This window comes from Oryctolagus cuniculus, chromosome 17 (assembly GCF_964237555.1).
Source record: "Oryctolagus cuniculus chromosome 17, mOryCun1.1, whole genome shotgun sequence".
In the NCBI taxonomy this organism is placed as follows: Eukaryota; Metazoa; Chordata; class Mammalia; order Lagomorpha; family Leporidae; genus Oryctolagus; species Oryctolagus cuniculus.
In genome coordinates, this window is record NC_091448.1 from 589733 (window position 1) to 609871 (window position 20139).

Sequence of the window (20139 nt, forward strand, 5' to 3'; positions counted from 1 at the left end):
GGAAGGGTGAACAGACTAAAGACCTGTGGGATGCCACGTAGCAGTCAACACACGCAATAAGGAAAGCTCAAAAGGGTGGCAAGAATAGTTGAAAACATGACGAACATCCCAACATTTGGTGAAAGAACCTGCAAATCCAAAAAGCGCAAAAAACGTTAAGTAGGGTGAAGTAACAGAACCCAGATATTATCAAACTGTCCAAAGACGAAGACAGAATCCAGACAGCAAGGCTGATGGCAGGGTTCTCCTCAGAAGACGGTGGGATGACACAGTTAAAGTGCTGAAAGGAAAAAAAAAAAAAATACACCCACTGAGATTTACACATGGCAAATGCCGCCCAAAACCCAGAGCAGGGGCAGACATTCAGCCCAGCCGTCCAGCCGCAGCTTCTGGGTCTGAGCCCTGCCTGACTCCTGACTCCAGCTTCCTGCGAACGCGCACCCGGGAGGCATCGGTGACAGCTCAGGTGCTTGGGTCCCTGCCGCCCACGTGGGAGCCCTGGGTGGAGCGCCTGGCTCCTGAGTACAGCCTGGCCCAGTCTCAGTTCTTGCGGGCATTTGGGGAATAAACCAGTGGATAACTCCCCCTCTCTCCCTCACCTCTCATAAATAAATAAAAAATAGCTAGGCTCAAACCTCACACTTCTTTACAGAAAAAATTCTTAATGAAGGAGAAATTAAAGAAACTCCCAAACAGGTTTAGCCTCAGATTGAAATGCAGGACAACGGGCCGGCGCTGCGGCTCACTAGGCTAATCCTCCGCCTGCAGCGCCAGCACCCTGGGGTCTAGTCCCGGTCAGGGCGCCAGATTCTTTCCCAGTTGCCCCTCTTCCAGGCCAGATCTCTGTTGTGTCCAGGGAGTGCAGTGGAGGATGGCCCAAGTGCTTGGGCCCTGCACCCCATGGGAGACCAGGAGAAGCACCTGGCTCCTGCCTTCGGATCAGCGCAGCGCCGGCCGTAGCAGCCATTTGGGGAGTGAACCAACGGAAGGAAGACCTTTCTCTCTGTCTCTCTTTCACTGTCCACTCTGCCTGTCAAAAAAAAAAAAAAAAAAAAAAAAAAAAAAAAAAAAAAAAGCAGGACAGAGAGTAACTCAACACCATATAAAGAAATACAGTGAAGGCAAATATGAAAGTACTGTGTTCTTGTAATTTTTCTTCAGAGCTTCACTTTTGATTTCCTATCCAAAAGACACATGTCTGAAAGTGTTACTTGGCACACAGTGCACAAAGACGGCATCATCCATTTTTCACTGCTGCAACCAAACCCCTGGGCAGGCACTAATGCTCTAGGAAGACAGAGCTCAGTTCTGGAAACACCAGGGCAAGCGCAGGCTTGGTGAGGGCCCCACGGCAGATGGCCACTACAGCAGGGCCACAAGCCACCCTCTTTCACATAAATGGAAATTTAAAACAAAGAAACGGGAATCCACAGCAGCTCAGGGGTCCCATAAGAGCTCCCTTAATCACTCCCAAGGCCCAGCTCTCTTGGAAAGCCCCAGAAACCTAAGGATCTCTTCCTAGGTCCACCAACCTCCCAACACATGGGGACCATGCCTCTGCAGCCCCACTGACACTCTAGGGACCACAACTCCAACATGCTAGGAACACGCCTCTGTCCCCACACACACATGCTGAGGACCATGCCTCCATCCCCCCAACGCACTAGGGACACGCTTCCACCCCCCCACACCTCCATCTCTCCCCTCCACACACATGCTGGGGAGTATGCCTCCATACACACACACACACACACACACACACACACACACGATGGGAACCCCACCTCCACCCCCCACTAACACGCTGGAGATCACACTTCCATCCCTGATGACACCCTGGGGACCACGCCTCCATAATACATACGCACGCACACACACACGCACGCACATAATGGGGACCACGCCTCCATCCCCCCCCACATACACACACACATATGCTGGGGACCACACCTCCACCCTCACTGACACACTGGGGACCACATTCCAGGACTTGTACTTTAGGGACACATTCAGACCATATGCAAATCATGGCACAGACACCACTTGTGAGAACCAAAAGAGAAAAAGAAGGAGGCATACAAGAGAGTTTTATATCCTTTTAAAGTTACCGTTAGTTGAAAATAGACTGCTTGGGTGCCGGATTCTGTCCCGGTTGCCCCTCTTCCAGGCCAGCTCTCTGCTGTGGCCTGGGAGTGCAGTGGAGGATGGCCTAAGTACTTGGGCCCTGCACCCCATGGGAGACCAGGAGAAGTACCTGGCTCCTGCCATCGGATCAGCGCGGTGCAGCGGCCGCAGTGCGCCAGCCGCGGCGGGCACTGGAGGATGAACCAACGGCAAAAGGAAGACCTTTCTCTCTGTCTCTCTCTCTCTTGCTGTCTAACTCTGCCTGTCAAAAAAAAAAAAAAAATAGACTGCTTTAAATTTAAGAAACATACTTAAATGCAACCCACACATAATCATAAAGAAAATATCTTCAGATGTATAACGGTTGCTGGCATACCCCAGAAGCACAGTTCAAGACACCCAGCTGCTCCACTTCCCATCCAGCTCCCTGCTAATGCACCTGGGAAAGCAGCAGAAAATGGCCCAAGTCCCTGCGCCCATGTGGCAGACCCAGACAGGGCTCCAGACTCCTAGCCCGGCCGCAGCCATTGTGGCCATTTGGGGTGTGAACCAGCAGATGAAGATATCTTTCTCTCCTCCTCTCTGTAATTTTCTGCCTTCCAAATAAATAAAATCTTAAAAAGGGGAGGGGGCAAGCATTTGGCATACTGGCTAAAATGCCAAAGACACCCAGGTTCCATATGGGAAAGGCCTGGGTTTGATCCTTGGCTCCAGATCCCTGCTGGTGCAGACCCTGAGAGGGCTGGGAGCCCCAGACTGAATTCTCAGCTCCCAGCTTCGGCTTGGCCCAGGCGCAGGTGTCAGGGGGCATCTGGAGAGTGAACCAGCAGACAGAAGACCTCTGTCATGTCTATCTCTTGCTCTCTGCATTTCAAATAATTAAATTTTTAAAAATAAAATGACCAATCTACTCCAAGAAAGTCTAACCACAGAATACATTATTACTGGTAAAAATACGGATGCACAAACTATCAATTTTTTATATTTATTTATTTATTTGAAAGGCAGAGTTATAGAGAGCAAGAAAGAGAGACAGAGAGTCTTCCATCTGCTGGTTCACTCCCCAAATGGCTGCAATGGCCCGAGTCAGGCCGGTCTGAAGCCAGGAGCCAGGAACTTCCTCCAGGTCTCTCACATGGGTGCAGCAACCCAAACACTTGGACCATCTTCCACTGCTTTCCCAGGTGCATTAGCAGGTAGCTGGACTGAAGTGGAGAAGCCGGGACACGAACCAGCGCCCACATGGGAGGCCTGTGTTGCAGGCAGCAGCTTTACACACTACACAACACTGACATCCAGTGGTTAACAGCTAAGTTTGTGTCAAAAAGAAAATACACATTCTGAAAACACCCTGTAAGAGAGAACAGATGGAAGCTCCATGAAGAGTGACAGGCTACACTCGGGGCCTCGCCGACCCGCGGACAGGAGCGGAGCTGACTGCTGCAGAGCCAGATCCCAAGGGAAAGGGAGAGGCAAAGAACTGGAGACCACTTGGCTTGGAAAAGGACATGCTCCAGTGTGGTGTCCCAGAGCTCTGCGACAGCTCTGCCTCTCCGCTGCCCCACGGAGCCCGGGCCCATGCACCGTCCAGTGGGAGCAGGAAAGACAAGAAGGACACGAGAGAGGCTCAGGCACACTCCAGAGAAGCCACTGCCCAGCCCAACGTCGCTGAGACAGACCGCAGCCACGCCCCACCAGCACCACACGTGCGGGGCATTTTATCCAGCTCAGTAAATCCTGACCATGAGCACCCAGGCTCCCATGGACTATCCCTCCAAGTGTCAGTCATCTTTAAGTTTAAAAACACAAAGTGCAGAAACAGAAAAGCCATTTTGGACGGTCTACCACCAACAAAAACAGCAAGGAATGTGAGAGCCGTCGTAGAATCAGAGGGAATTTAATTTGGCACACAGCATTAGTAAACGTTAGAGCCGTGTCATGCAGTGCCATATTCACCAAGGCCAAATTTAAAGCCTACATCGAACACGGTCAGCAACAAACATCTGAGTCCTAACAAGCACCTGGAGCCACTCAAGGCCAAGAGGGGCATCAGTCCCAGGAAATACAACCTGAAGATCTATGCGCCAGCCCACAGAATGCACGTGCCACACAGGCCGTGTCTGCAGAGCGAGACCTGGCAAAGTGGGAACAAGAAATGCCAGCAGGAGTCAGGACAAATAAGCCACATCTTCCTGCACTGGCCCCAGTGATGGCAAAACAGTGCTCAGAATCCTACCCTCCAACAGCTACAAGAGGCAAAGACAGAGGCCGGCGCTGTGGCACAGCAGGTAAAGCTGCTGCCTGCAGTGCCAGCATCCCATACGGGCACCAGTTCACACTGCGGCTGCTTCTCTTCCAGTCCAGCTCTCTGCTGTGGCCTGGGAAAGCAGCAGAAGATGCCCAAGTGCTTGGGCCCCTGCACCCACGTGGGAGACCCAGAAGACACTCCTGGCTCCAGATTGGCACAGCTCCAGCTGTTGGGGACCTGTGGGGAGTGAACCAGCGAGTGGAAGACCTCTCTGCCTCTCTGTAACTCTGCCTTTCAAATAAATAAATGTTTAAAAAAAGAAAAAGGCAAAGTCAGCTAAGATTTTTTTTTAACATTTATTTATTTGAAAGTCAGAGTTACAGAGAGAGGAGAGCCAGAGAGCCAGAGCCAGAGAGAGAGAAAGAAAGGGCTTCCATCCGCTGGTTCACTCCCCAATTGGCCGCAACGGCCGGAACTGCGCCAATCAGAAGCCAGGAGCCAGGAGCTTCCTCCAGGTCTCCTACGCGGGTGCAGGGGCCCAAGGACTTGGGCCATCTCCTACTGCTTTCCCAGGCCATAGCAGAGAGCTGGATCAGAAGTGGAGCAGGCCAGCGCCACGGCTCACTAGGCTAATCCTCTGCCTTGCGGCGCCGGCACACCAGGTTCTAGTCCCGGTCGCCCCTCTTCCAGGCCAGCTCTCTGCTGCGGCCAGGGAGTGCCAGCCCTAAGATATTTTTAAAATGTATTTGTTTTCACTATTTGAAAGGCAGAGAGAGAGACCGAGACAGAGACAAGAGAGACCTTACATCTGCTGCCTCACTCCCCAGATGGCCCAAAACAGCCAGGGCTGGGCCACACTGAAACAAGGAGCCAGGAACGCAACCCAGGTTTCAGAGCCGGCGCCATGGCGCAGTAGGTTAATCCTCCACCTGTGGTGCCGGCATCCCATATGAGTGCCGGTCTGGTCCCAGCTGCTCCTCTTCCAAATCAGCTCTCTGCTGTGGCCTGGGAAGATGGCCCAAGTCCTTGGGCCCCTGCACCTTTATGGGAGACTGGGAAGAAGCACCTGGCTCCTGGTTTCGGACTGGCGCAGCTCCAGCCATTGCGGCCATTTGGGGAATGAACCAACTGACGGAAGACCTTTCTCTCTGTTTCTTTCTCACTGTCTGTAACTCTACCTAAATCTTAAAAAAAAAAAAAAAAAAAAAATCCAGGTTTTCCAAACAAGTAGCAGGGACCCACCAGGTACCTGAGCTCTCATCTGCTGACTCACAGAGTAGGAAGCTGGATTGAAAGTGGAGGGGTTGGGGCCAGTGCCGTGGCGCAGTAGGTTAATCCTCTGCCTGCAGCGCCGGCACCCTATATGGGCACCAGTTCTAGTCTCGGCTGCCCCTCTTCCGATCCAGCTCCCTGCTATGGCCTGGGAAAGCAGTGGAGGGTGGCCCAAGTCCTTGGACCCCTGCACCCGCATGGGAGACTGGGAGGAGGCACCTGGCTCCTGACTTCCGATTGGCTCAGCTCCAGTCGTTGCGGCCTCCTGGGGAGTGAACCAATGGAGAGAAGAACTTTCTGTCTCTCCCTCTCACTGTCTCTAACTCTACCTCTCAAATAAATAAATAAAATCTTAAAACAAAAACAAAAACAAGAAAAAGAAAAAGAAAAAGAAAAAGAAAAAGAAAAAAAAAGTGGAGGGGTCTGGGGGCTGGCACTGTGGCATAGCAGGTAAAGCTGCTGCCTGCAGTGCTGGCATCCCATATGGGTGCTGGTTCAAGTCCCAGCTGTTCCTCTTCCGATCCAGCTCTCTGCTATGGCCTGGGAAAGCAGTAGAAGGTGGCCCAAGTCCTTGGACCCCTGCACCCACGTGGGAGACCAGGAAGAAGCTCCTGGCTCCTGGCTTCAGGTCGGCTCAGCTCCAGCCATTGCAGCCATCTGGGGAGTGAACCAGCGGATGGAAGACCTCTCTCTCTCTCTCTGGCTCTACCACTTGTTGTAACTGTCTCTCAAATAAATAAAATAAATCTTAAAAAAAAAAAAAAAAGGAAAGAAAGAAAGTGGAGGGCTCTGGGGCCGGTGCTGTGGCATAGCGGGTAAAACTGTCGCCTGCAGTGTCGGCAGCCCATATGGGCGCCAGTTTGTATCCCGGCTGCTCCGCTTCAGGTCCAGCTCTCTGCTGTGGCCTGGGAAAGCAGTGGAAGATGCCCAAGTGCTTGGGCCTCTGCACCCACATGGGAGACCTGGAAGAAGCTCCTGGCTCCTCGCTTCGGATTGGCTCAGCTTCAGCCGTTGCAGCCAGCTGGGGAGTGAACCAGCGTGAACCAGCAGATGGAGGACCTCTCTCTCTCTGCCTCTCCTTTTCTCTCTGTGTAACTCCTGACTTTCAAGTAAATAAATAAATCTTAAAAAAAAAAAAAAAAAAAAAAGTGGAAGGGTCAGAACTCAAACCAGGATCTCTGGTACGGGAGGCAGACACCCCGAGTGGCATCCTAACAGCGGCATCAAGTGCCCACGGTATTTCTGAAACATCCCCTAGGTCTTCAACATGCTATTATTCTGAAAAATACAAGGAAAAACTAGTCTCCAATCTACTTGTTAAGGTTTTTTGTGTTCCATGTGTTCAAACAGTCAAAGATGAGTGTTTCATCACCCAGTCGGCCTCCTGGGCCGTCGCTCACTCTGCACTGCAACCGCTCAGCTGAGCCTAAATCCAGACAACCCCCCAGTGGGGCCAGCACACAGCCAGCGACGCCACCACGCGCAGCCCCTCCACTCCCAGGCCCGTATTCACCATGAACAAACGCTCTGGTAAAGAAAGCGCAGGCACCACTTGCAGAAGTCATCAAAGCTCACAAATCGGCAGGCCACGAGTGACAGCCCAGCGTCACCGACCACCCACGGGCCAGTGGGCCACGAGTGACAGCCCAGCGTCACCGACCACCCACGGGCCAGTGGGCCACGAGTGACAGCCCAGCGTTACTAACCGCAGGCCACCCCATCTCTTTGCTCGATCACTCTCTGCAGTGGGGGTGTCCTGTGTACCCCTGGACATGAGCAGCAGCACCCCATTCCTCCACCCACTGGAGGCCAGCAGCACCACTGCTGTATTTCTACATGTCCAGGGGAGGAGCAGCAGGCAGAGGCACCGTGAGAATCACGGTTTGTGCTCGGTAAGACACACATAACCATCCTATCTCAAATGACAAAGTGCAGCAAAACTCAGACTGTCTCTTGGAATTTGCAACGTGGTACCTTCCTGTTCCGACCAAGCCACACAGCCAGGGCAGGTGCTCACCTGGGTTCAATATGTAACTCTGGCCACAGCCTCCAAATTCCTAATGCAGACCCTGGGAGGCAGCGGTGATGAGTAAAGTGGGTGGGTTCCAGACCCCTGTGGGAGACTTGGGTTGCATTCCCAGCGCCCAGGTTTGGGGCCCTGATGTGGCTCGAGACCATTTGGGCACTTGGAGAGTGAACCAGCCAATGGACACTCTATCTCTCAAATTAAAAAAAAAAAAAAATCAACAGAGACATATAAAACCCAATACAGGGGCCAGTGCTCTGGCATAGCGGGTGAGGCCGCTGCCTGCAGTGCTGGCATCCCATATGGACGCCGGTCCAAGTCCTGGCTGCTCTACTTCCGATCCAGCCATCTGCTGTGGCCTGGGAAGGCACTGGAGGGTAGCCTGAGTCCTTGCGTCCCTCATCCACGTGGAAAGACCTGGGGGAAGCTCCCGGTTCCTGGCTTTGGATCGGCACAGCTCCAGCCACCGCGGCCAGTTGGGGAGTGAGCGAACGGATCAAAGACCTCTCTCTGTTTCTGCCTCTCCTTCTCTCTCTAATTCTTTCAGGTAAATAAATATTTTAAAAAAGAACAAAACAACACAGTCTAAGTTAACACACGAGGGGTTGTTGCTGTGGCATAGCGGGTAAAGCCGCCACCTGCAGTGCCTGCATCCCATATGGGCACCGGTTCGAGTCCTGGCTGCTCCACTTCCTACCCAGTTCTCTGCTATGGCCTGGGAAAGCCATAGAAGATGCCCAAGTCCTTGGGCCCCTGCACCTACATGGGAGACCCAGAAGAAGCTCCTGGCTCCTGCCTTCAGATCAACGCAGCTCCAGCTACTGAGGCCATTTGGGGAGTAAACCAGGGGATGGAAGACTTCTCTCTTTCTTGCTGCCTCTGCCTGACTTTCAAGTAAATAAATAAATCTTAAAGAATAAATAACACACAAAACCCAGCACCCAGTCTAAGCTAACACACAAAACCCAGCGTGCAGACTAAGCAGGAAACTCGGCACCCAGACTAATCTCACACATGAGAGACAGCACACCGCCTAGGCCAATAAGCCAAATCCAGAACCAGCCCAGGACAACTCACGCTAACTAGGAAGGGCAGTGCCTGCTGGGTCCCTGAGCACCACTGCCCAGGGTGACAGCAGGAACACCCACTTTAGTGCTCAAAGCCTGCTTCAAATCAGAAAATGCCAACGTGCGCCTTAGACATGCCCTTGTACTTTCTATCTCATTAGCAAATTCAAAATTCCTCATTAAAAATTAGAACCAAAATTGGAATGGAAGCTCATTGTATTACTGCTGAAGGTACCGGAAGTTGCTCCAAAAAACAAATGTGAAAGAAAACAAGAAGGACCGACACTGTGGCGCAGTGGGTAGAGCCACCACCTGCAGGGCCGGCATCCCTGATGGGCGCTGGTTCAAGTCCCGGCTGCTCCACTTCCGATCCAGCTTTCTGCTGTGGCCTGGGAAAGCAGTGGAAGATGCCCAAGTCCTTGGGCCCCTGCACCTGCATGGGAGACCCAGAAGAAGCTCCTGGCTCCTGGCTTCAGATCCACTCAGCTCCGGCCCTTGCAGCCATTTGGGGAGTGAACCAGCAGATAGAAGATCTCTCTCTCTCTCTGACTCTCCGTCTCTTTGTCTGTAACTCTATCTCTCAAATAAATAAAACTTTTTAAAAAAAGAAAGAAAACAAGAGCCACACAAAAATGTTCAAACTGATGGTAACACTGCTCACGGGACAAGTGTCTGCACAGCACTAAGACAGCGCTGGACTCCAGCACCCCCTCTCCAGGTGCCAGCTCCGCTCCCGACGCAGCTTCCTGCTTGTGCGCACCGTGGGAGGCAGCAGTGATGGCGCAGGGGTTGCGCCCCTGCCGCCCACACGGGATATCCAGGAGGAGCTCCTGGCTCCTGGTTGCAACCTGACTCCGTCCCGAGTACCATGGGCAACCGAGGAGTGAGGCAGAAGCTGGAAGATCTCTCTTTCAAATACATGAAAAATAGATTAAAAAAAAAAATACTGTTCAGGAACCAGTGCTGTGGCACAGTGGGCTAAGCCTCCGCCTGCAGTGCTGGCATCCCATATGGGCACTGGTTCAAGTCCCAGCTGCTCCTCTTCTGATCCAGTTCTCTGCTGTGGTCTAGAAAAGCAGTAGAGGATGGCCCAAGGACCATCCTCTGCACCTGTGTGGGAGACCAGGCAGAAGCTCCTGGCTTCAAATCAGCCCAGGTCCAGCTGTTGCAGCCATTAGGGGAGTGAACCAGCGGATGGAAGACCTCTCTGTCTCCCTCTCTGTGCGAAACTCTACCTCTCAAACAAAACAACTATTCAACATGCTAACTGCTTTCACCAAAGCTTCCCTGTTTTAGAAACTCCTACGAAAAACAAACAACTTTGTCTTCAGCAGGTAAGGACCGCTGCATGCTCACCGTGGAGAACTCTGCTCTGCCACACGGAGGCCACGTCCGACCTGGAAACACGCCCAGCGGCAACGTGCAGGTCAGGGATTCACGGCACACCCGCTTCAGGACGCACCGGGCGAGGGCGCAGCACCATCCTGGGTGCCAACGTGCAGAGGACCTGGTCGCCTCTTCAGAAGACGGGAGAGCGATGCAAGACAGCGCCAGAGGAGGAGGGACAGCAGACGGACAGCACTGTGGACGCCGAGAAGCCCCGGTCTGCCTCCCTGAGCCTGAGAGCAGAAGGGGCTGTGGCCAGGCTGGCTCTGAGAATGGCTCTTTACCAACCCCTCCTAGGGGGCCCACATGCCATGCAGGCCTCAAGACCTCCAGAAAGGAGAGGTGACCAGATCTCTCACCAGTGTTTGTATTCCGCTACACTTCCATAACAAAGCAACCTAACCAGAAAACCCACACAAAAGGCAGAAAGCAGCCCCCAGCAGGACCCTCTCCGTGTAGCAGGGCTGAGTGCCCAGCAGAACCAGACAGGGGGCCGCGGCGGGGGTGGGGGGTCTCTAACACGTCAGAGCCTGAAGGGCCTCTGCACACACCCACAGCGTCACACTGGGGACAATGCGGCAGAGAAAGCAGACGCGGCCCCTGCGGCGCAGCAGGGGACTAATGGGAGAGGGGCTAGGTGGCGGCTGCACTCGTCCCCAGTCTGTCCAGGAGCCTGTTCTCAGCGTCTGCCCACAGTCCCTGTACAAATGACCGCTAGGGTGCTGGGCTTCCGAGGCGTATTCCTCAAAATACTAGAGACCGAAGTGACTGAATCACAGCCAGAGAAAAACAGAGAGCAAGTGAGCAACTTCCCACCTGCTGGTTCACCCCTCAAATGCCCACCACAACCCAGGCTGGGCCAGGCTGAAGACGGCAGCCAGGGGCTCAGCGCAGAGGGACCCAGCCACACCTGCTGCCTTGCAGGGACCTGAAGCAGCAGCAGAGCGACTTGAACACAGGCACTCGGATACGGGATGCAGGCGTCCCAGGCCCACCCTGACTTTCAACTTAAAAAACTAATGATTATGTTAGAACAGCTGCCCTATGTCCCCAATGTCTACAAACCAGTGATTAACAACATATCTCAATTTGCCACCAGAACACATAACCGTAGCTCTGAAAGAGAAACACTCGCCCTCTGCCTTGGATCTGGCATTCCCAGTCCTAGAACCTCAGCTCTGCTTAGCAGGCTTGTCAAGAGTTCCAGGTCTGGGGGCAGTGGTGGCGCAGTGGGTGAAGCCGCCACCTGCGACACCAGCAGCCGTCCACTTCTGACACAGCTCCCTAACGGGCCTGGGTAGCAGCAGAAGGTGGCCTAAGTGCTCGGGCCCCTGCACGCACGTGGGAGACCGGGATGAAGCTCCCGCTGCAGCCTGACTCGCTCGCAGTCTGAGGCCATCTGGGAAGTAAAGCACTGGGTGGAAGAGCTCTCCCTCACTCCCTCTCGTTGAAATAAATAGTAAAATAAATCCTTAAAAAACTGTAAAGAGAATACGCCAGACCTGCTCTGGCCAGCTCTACCCATGTCTTCCCAGCCGACGATCGAGGGTCTTCTCCTCCTGCCTTGCCCCCTCCAACCCAGGCACGCGCCCACTCCTCAGGCCACCAGGCCCCACCGCACCTTCCAGTTTCCTTGCCTTCTGGCCCTCAGTGAGCAGGGCTTCTGCTGCTCTAAGCCCAACCTCACCGCCGCCCTCCTGCCCCCACACGCCTCACACCCTTCTCACCTCCGCCTTGCACCCCGGCTCCCCCCTCACCCTGGGGACACCCTCTCGGGACGCCCACAGTCACTGTCCTCCAGGCTGCCTCCCCCTCTTGCCTCCTCTGGTTCTCGTGTTCTCGGGAGTCGGGCCAGCCCATGCCCAGTGGGCAGGACCCGGTCACTGCAGCCCCTCAGCACTTCCTGGAGAGCAAGCCTTCCAGGGACGCACCTCCGGCCACTCCAGGTAGACACACCTGTCAGAGCAGGGCTGCTGGAGCACAGGCAGCTGGCCGGCACAGCAACAGGGTCCTCTTTCTACAAAGCAAAACTCCGCCGCCCTGGGCAGTGCTAAGCCCAACCCGTTCCAGCTACACTTGGCTATATTCTAGGGTCTTACTGCCCGAAAATGTGTCAACTTTACTGGACATCTTCAAAGTACAGACAATGGCTACAGAGTTGCTTGCTTTTCCCAGTTACACTTGGCTGTAGCCACGGCAACAGCACACCTCCCGCAGGAGAGCCTCCCCAAAGGCTGGCCCCGCCTTCCATGGGCAAGAAGCCTGTCCTCAAACACGCGCTCTCCACTCTTCCCTGAAACCAAGCGCTGCCCACCAGGCCCGAGCCTCACACACACAGCCCCCTCCAGCGGAATTCCACCTCCTCCAGGAGCAGGAGCCCCGCCCGGCACAGGCCCCACGGCAGCAACGCGGGGGCTCCAGCAGCAGGAGGTGCCTTTCTCTCCGCACAGCCCCGCACAGCCCCGCACAGCCCTGGCTGCGTGGCCAGAGGTCACCTGCTTCCTGGAAACCACACCCCCAGAGCTGCACCTGACCAAAACCCCTCAGCGGGGGGGTGTTCTGACACAGCAACGAAGTCGCCACGCGGGACACCCACATTCCGCATCAGAGTCCCCGGGCTGCAGTCCTGGTCCAGCTTCCTGCTAACAGCCCAAGCACTTGGATGGCAATCACGACACGGAGACCCGGCTGCAGCGCCAGGTTCCCCGCCTCAGCAGCTGCCTGGATCAAACCAGCAGAGGTCTCGTCTTCTCCGCTTTTCAAATAACACAGTGTTTAAAATACCTTAAAAACCCACTGATTAAAAATAAAATGACAACCAAGAACAAGATCACTGTTCTCATCTTTGCCCCTCCCCTCCAAATTTAACACATTACTTAGCATTTTAAGGAAAGTGGTGAGCCACCCTTTCAACTGACCTGTGTAAACGCTTACCCAAACTCTGTGCATGTCTCAGACAAACTACAAAATATGAATTCACTTTAAAGGTGAACCGAGTGAACTCATCACTGCCAAATGCCCAATCGTACGTTGTCATTTTCTGACTCTACACTGATTTTTCGACCCCACAAGCAGCTGTGAGACGCGAGGATATTTCGGGGGCAGGCATTTGGCGCAGTTGTTAAGACCCGGGCTGCGACCACCCGGTCCCCTGAGCCCCTGGGTCTGCTCGCGCGCACCCCGCGGGGCGGCGGGGCACCTGTCACCCAAGCCGCTGGGCCTTCCAGGCGTGTGGGCGCTCTCGCGGTCGCGCGCGCTAACAAAGTTTAAGGAGAGACAAAAGCAAAAAACACCCCAAAACGCCCAGGGTAAATCTGACTTGTCTGAGTTTCCGCGCCACCACGGGCCGGCCGGCCGCCCGCAGCGGGCGCACGCAGGCTTCCCCCGCACAAACACGCACACACCGGCGCGCGGCGACCCCCGCGCATGCGCGCGCCGCCTCCCCTCCCCCGGCCGCCCGCAGCTCCGCGACTACGGAGAGCGTGGAATCCCAGAGTGCGGACAAAGGCTGCGCTCGCGGGGGTGCAGGCGAGCCCCCGGGAAGCACGCGTCCCCCGGGCGGCCGGGGACAGGGCAGCTGCGGGCTCGGCCCCCGCACGCCTCGCCACCACCGCCAAGCCGGCCGGGTCACAGGGACGCGCGCCCCCCGAAGCGGGAGGGTGCTGCGGGCTCTCCACGTCCAGGATCCCGGAGCCGCGGCGCGCAGACGGGCGCCCTCGCGGCGGGGAACGCGCCCGCCCCGGCCCCGCCAGCCCCCGCGCACGCACGGGCGCCCGCAGCCCAGGGGCTGCACCTGCGGGAGCGGGCTCGGGGGCAGTGGGCAGGGGTCCCGGCTGCGTGCGGCGCACGCAAGCGCCCGACGGCGGGTGGGCAGCCAGGGTCCCGGGTGCGGGGTCGGGTCCCGCCGCGGCCCCGCCCCCGGCCGCCCGCCCGCCCCACTCACACGCGCGGCAGCTGCAGCGGCGGCGCCCCGCGCCTCTGGAACACGCCGTCCACGAACACGCCGTTCTTGCCGAGGCAGCGCAGGTAGAAGTCGCCGCCCGCGCCCGCGTCGGGCCTGGGCTGCGCGGGCGGCTCCGGGGCGGCCCCGCCATGGCCGCCGCCGCCCGGGGGCGTGAAGATCTCGAGGTGGCGCCGGGAGATGAAGCTCGAGTGGCCCATGCTCACGTCCACCGAGCCCTGCGACGAGTTGCGCCCGATGGTCACCGAGCGCTTCTTCATCAGGTACTCGAACTCGCGGCCCTCGAGCCGCGCCACGGCCCAGCCGCCCGGCGGGGACCCGCCGCCCCCGGCCCCGCCGCCGCCCGCGGGTGGGGGGCCCGCGCCCGAGAGCGCCGCCGCGGCCGCCGCCATCGGCTGCGTGGGCCCGCCGGGCCGCTCCGCGCGGGCGCGGGTGGCGCGGGCCGAGGCCCAGCCGCGGTCGTCGGCCGCCGCGCAGCGAGCTGAGGAGGGGCCGCGCCGAGGCCGCCGGCCGGCGAGAGAGCGGCGCGAGGGGCGGGAGCACGCGCGGCCGCGCACCGAGCCGGCGCGCCGGGCCCGCCCCGCTCGGACGGACGGCCGCGCCGGCCAATGGGCGCGCCGCACGGCAGTGGGGCTACCGCGGCCGGCCAATGGCGAGCCACGCCGCGCCGAGCGGCCGGCACGTCCGGCGGCGACGCCCCGACGCAGGCCCGGCCCGGGCGGCCCGGAAAACCCGGCGCGGACGTCCCGGAGCCGCGCGGGATCGGGCTGACGGGGAGCGCGGCCCGGGCGGGGGCTCGGCGGCCGGGGGCGCAGAGCCGGGGCTGGCGCCGAGGGCCGCGGCGGAACGGGCCCCAGGTCACGGCGGGCGCGGGCCAGGGCCCCCTCCGCCGGCGCCTGGCATCGCGGGCAGGCCCGGGCCGCCAAGCGGCCTTCCGCCCGCGCGGTCAGCGGGACCCGGCCTTGGCGCGGCGGCGGCGGCCCGACCCAGCCTCGTGTGCCGGGCTGGCCGTCCAGGGGCCCCGCAGAAGGCCTGGGGGGTCTCGGGCTGCCGTGACATCCGCGCACGACCTCACAACATGCCCAGAAATACCTCCCGCGACCGAGTGGCCAACGTCTTGCTAATTTGATGCCAACAGGTTAAAAAAAGAGAGAATTTCCCACAGTTTAAAAAAAAAAAAAAAAGAGCCTCCCTCCCCCCGCCGAAGTCAAGATGACCTCCGGTCCTCATGGTTACTGGCCAGGGGCGCCCGTGGGGGCCGCGGGGCCGGCGCACGCACCGTCCGCGTGTCCGGTGCATGAGAGCGGACCCCACGGTGCCCGTCCCGTCTGCAGAGTCCCGAGGGTGCGGGCTGAATACCCAGCGCGCCCTGGACAGCAAAAGCACGACGACCCGTGCACGCGCCTGAGGGTTTAGGTGGGCGCTAACCGCGGACCCCTCTCGTTTAAGAGCGGGGGTGCGGAGCTGGTGGCGCTCGCTTGGGACCCCGCATCAGCGGGCGGCTTTGAGGCTCCTCTTCGGATCCCGCCTCCTGCGACAGCGCAGGTCCCTGCACCCACCCGTGACACCTGCACGGAACCCCGGGCTCCTCGCTTCCACCTGACCTGGCCCTGGCGGCTGGGGCCATCTGGGGAGAGAACCAGCGATGGAAGACATTCATTCACTCACTCTCATATCATTCTCTCCCTCCCTCCCTCCCCCTCTGCCTTTCAAGTAAGTCTTTCAAAGATGGATTAAGGGGCCAGCATTGTGGCATACCAGGTTAACCTACACCTGCAATGCAGGCATCCCGTGTGGCACTAGTTCAAGTCCTGGCTGTTCCACTTCCCATCCAGCTCCCTGCTAGTGCTCCTGGGAGAGCAGTGGAAGATGGTCCAAGTGTTTGGACCTCTGCCACCACCCGGGAGACCCGGAAGCAGCTCCTGGCTTTAGCCTGTCCCAGGCCTGGCTGTTGCAGCCACATGGGGAGTGAACCAGTGGACAGGAGACTGCTTTTCCCACTCCACCCGTTAACTCTGCCTTTCAAACAGATACATGTTTTAAAACCAGAACACTGGGGCGGCAGTAAAGTCGTCGTTTGTGAAGTCTGCATCCCACACCAGGTGCCTGGATCTGAGGCGGCTCCCTGTGAATGCAGACTGGGAGGCAGCAGCGATGGGTCCCTGCACCCACGTGGAAGACGGAACTAAGTTTTGGGCTCCTGGCTCCTCCAGCTTTGGCTGTAGCTGCTGTCTGGGGAGTGAACTAGTGAATGGAAGATCTCTGTCTCTCCAAATAGATAAAAGAAGTAAATTTAAACATTTCAAATTCTACTCGTGACTTTAATATGCATCAGTGGTGGCCAGCTGAGTATTTAATGGGAATGCACACGCTGGCTCTGCCTTTCACGTAGATGAAAGTAAATACAAATAATGAAAGGGAGGCCCCGCCGCCCAGGGGTGTGCACAGGACAGGGGGCTGGGGTGGGCCCCAGACCAGGTTACGGGGGCACCCAGCAGGCTGCCACTTCTGTTTCCATTCCAAAAGTAATAAGCAGAGCCAGCGCTGTAGTGGGGTGAGTAAAGCTGCCACCTACGACACCAGCGTCCCATATGGACGCCAGTTCAATACCCGGCTGCTCCACTTTTTTTTTTTTTTTTTTTTTTTTTAAGATTCATTTAGTTCCAGAGAGGCAGAGGCAGAGAAAGAAAGAGGTCTTCCATCTGCTGGTTCACTCCCCAGATGGCTGCCGTGGCTGGAGCTGGGCCAGGAGCTACAGGTCTCCCACAAATGGGTGCAGGGGCCCAAGGACTTGGGCCATCTTCTGCTTTCCCAGGCCATAGCAGAGAGCTGGATCAGAAGCGGAGCAGCTGAGACTTGAACCGGCGCCCCTATGGGATGCTGGCACTGCAGGCAGAGACTTAGCCGCTGTGCCACAGTGCTGACCCCTGCTCCACTTCTGATCCAGCTCTCTGCTAATGCACCTGCGACACAGCAGAAGATGATGGCGAAAGTGGTCGGGCTCCTGCCACCCACGTGGGAGACCTGAATGGAGCTTCCTGCTCCCGCCCCTCCCAGCCCAGCCCCGGCTGTTGCAGCCATTTGAGGAATGAGTCAGTGGATGGAAGACCTCTGTCTCTGTCTCTGTCTCTACTTCTGTCTCTTCCCCCCTCTCCCTGAAACTCCACCTTTCAAATAAATAAAATCTCAAAAACCAGCATGTTATATTTTTGCGATTTTAATTTTAAATTACATAAGGTTGGAAAACAGTTGGATCTCCTAAAGTTGAAAATTGGTGGGCCGGCGCCGCAGCTCACTAGGCTAATCCTCCGCCTAGCGGCGCCGGCACACCGGGTTCTAGTCCCGGTTGGGGCTCCGGATTCTGTCCCGGTTGCCCCTCTTCCAGGCCAGCCCTCTGCTGTGGCCAGGGAGTGCAGTGGAGGATGGCCCAGGTGCTTGGGCCCTGCACCCCATGGGAGACCAGGAAAAGCACCTGGCTCCTGGCTCCTGCCATCGGATCAGCGCGGTGCGCCGGCCGCAGCGCGCCGGCCGCGGCGGCCATTGGAGGGTGAACCAACGGCAAAGGAAGACCTTTCTCTCTGTCTCTCTCTCTCACTGTCCGCTCTGCCTGTCAAAAAAAAAAAAAAAAAATTGGTAAAATGTTTTAAATTCCTTCTGATTTTTTGAAAAAAATTATATAGATTGACTTACCGAGTTGAAAGGCAGAATTCCAGAGAGAGAGAAAGAGAGAGACAGAGCTTTCATCCACTGGTTCACTCCCAAAAAGACCACAACAGCTGGGACTGGGCCAGGCTGACGCCAGGAGCTTCCTCTCAGTCACACGGGTGCAGGCCCAAGCACTGGGCCTTTCCACGCCTTTCCAGGTGCATTACAGGGAGCTGGATCAGAAGTAGAGCAGCCGGGTCTCAAACCAGGGCCCATGTGGGATGCTGGCATCACAGGGGGCAGCTTTACCTGCTGCACCCCAATGCCAACCTCAAAATGTTTATGTGAGAAGCAGAGAGAGATGGAGGTGGAGATCTCCTGTCCTCTGGTTCACTCCACTCAAAATCCTGCACCAGCTGGGGCTGGGCCAGGCCAAGCCAAGAACCAGGAATTTCATCAGCGTCTCCCACACGAGTGGCAGGAACTCAAGTACTGACCCAGCAGTGGCCACCATCCGCTGCTTCCCAGGCGCACTGCCAGGGAACTGGGTGGGAAGTGGAGTAACTGGGGTACAGAACAGCACCAAACGTGGGATGTGGGGGTCCCAAGCAATGGCGTAACCTGCTGCCGCATTCCCCATCTGACTTTAAGAACAAGTAAGAGGCTGGCAGTGTGGAGTAGCAGGTAAAGCTGCCGCCTGCAGTGCCGGCATCCCATATGGGCGCTAGTTCAAGTCCCGGCTGCTCCACTTCTGATCCAGCTCTCTGCTGTGGCCTGGGAAAGCAGTAGGAGATGGCCCAAGTCCTTGGGCCCCTGCACCCACGTGGGAGACCTGGAGGAAGCTCCTGGCTCTTGGCTTCGGATCAGCGCAGCTCCAGCTGTTTTGGCCAATTGGGAAGTGACCCAGCAGATGGAAGACCCCTCCCTTCTCTCTCTCTGTAACTATTTCAAATAAAATAAATAAATCTTTTAAAAAATAACAAATAAGTTTGTTTAGATAAGCAATAAGTTCCTAACTGAATTTCATTCTGAACTAAGAACTCAGTGATAAATCTATTACATATCGTGGGGGGGGGGGGAGTACACCAAGAAAACTGCTGGAGTTCACCGACCTGGAAGTGAAAGTGCCTTGCAGCTCTTCACGACCCCCCAGGTGCTTCTGGAGTTGAGCGAGGCGCTGGAGGGGCCGCGGGTGCCTCTGGCCCCGAGTTGCTCGGGGTGCTCCAAGCTGTGCTGCTCAGAAGGTGCCCTGGGCGCAGGCCCTGTGCACCCTGGTGTGTTTGAGAGCAGCCCTGCTCTCTCACTGTCTGTAACTCCACCTGTCAAATAAATTAGAGAGGGAGAGGGGGAGAGAGAGAAACAGAGAGGGAGAGGAGGGGAGGGAGGGAGGGAGGAGAAAGAGTGAGAGATAGGGAAACAGAGACGTGTCTTCCATCACTCTTCAAATGCCTGCCTCAACCAGCGCTGGGCCAGGGCTGGGCCAGGAAGCCGAGCTCCCTCTGGGTTAGGGACCCAACTGCTGAGGCCATCCCAGCTGCCTCCAGGGTGCACATCAGTAGGCAGCTGAATTAGAAGGGGGGAGGGGCGGTGCTGGTGGCCGCACCCTGGCTTAGGAGGTTAAGCCTTCACCTGCGGCGCCGGCATCCCATACAGGCACCAGTTCTAGTCCCGGCTGCTCTTCCGATCAGCTTTCTGCTGCGGCCTGGGAAAGCAGCAGAGGATGGCCCGAGTGCTTGGGCCCCTGCACCCGCGTGGGAGACCTGGATGAGGTTCCTGGCTCGTGGCTTCAGATGGGCCCAGCTCCAGCCATTGCAGCCTTCTGGGGAGTGAACCAGCAGATGGAAGACCTCTCTCTCTCTCTCTCTCTCTCTCCCTCCCTCCCTCCCTCCCTCTCCCTCTCCCTCCCTCCCTCCCTCTCCCTCTCCCTCTCCCTCTCCCTCTCCCCCTCTGTAACTCTGCCTCTCAAATAAAAAAAAATTTAAATAAATAAATAAAAGAAGTGGAGTAGGGACTCAAACCCAGGCACTAAACCCCGGGCACTCTGTGATACTAGATGCTGGTGTCCCAAGCGCTAGACCTCTGGACGGGCTCGGCCGGCGTGTCCTCTGGGCTCCCACTGGCCCATGCTGTATGCCAAGGCCCAGCACCAGAGCCGAGCGGCCGGGGCCCTGCTGGGAGGCCGGAGGGTCCAGCGCTCTCGCCTGGACCCGCACACGCGCGGCCAGCCCCGCTCCCAGGCTCCCGCCCCCGCCCCCGCAGCTCAGAGTCTGGGAGGGGCGTTCACCTCGCCATTGTTCTGGGCCCCAGGCGAGCACTTGCCCGAGGCGCAGCCCGGGGGCAGGCAGCAGCCGCTCTGCGCAGCGGTGAGGGGCGGGTCACGGGGCAATCCGCACATCCGCAGGAGGCACCT

The 20139-nt window shown here is 57.3% G+C and overlaps 1 protein-coding gene across 2 annotated transcripts in view; it reads right to left on the minus strand.

Moving 5' to 3' along the window:
• Positions 1–14607, minus strand: part of FOXK2 (forkhead box K2) — a 62514-nt gene extending 47907 nt beyond the window's left edge. For both annotated transcript variants that reach the window (XM_051838822.2, XM_051838821.2), the window contains exon 1: positions 14067–14607. In XM_051838822.2, the coding sequence (XP_051694782.1) occupies positions 14067–14476 (410 nt within the window). In that variant the 5' untranslated portion in view covers positions 14477–14607. The remainder of the gene's footprint in view (positions 1–14066) is intronic.
• Between the last annotated feature and the right edge of the window lie 5532 nt (positions 14608–20139).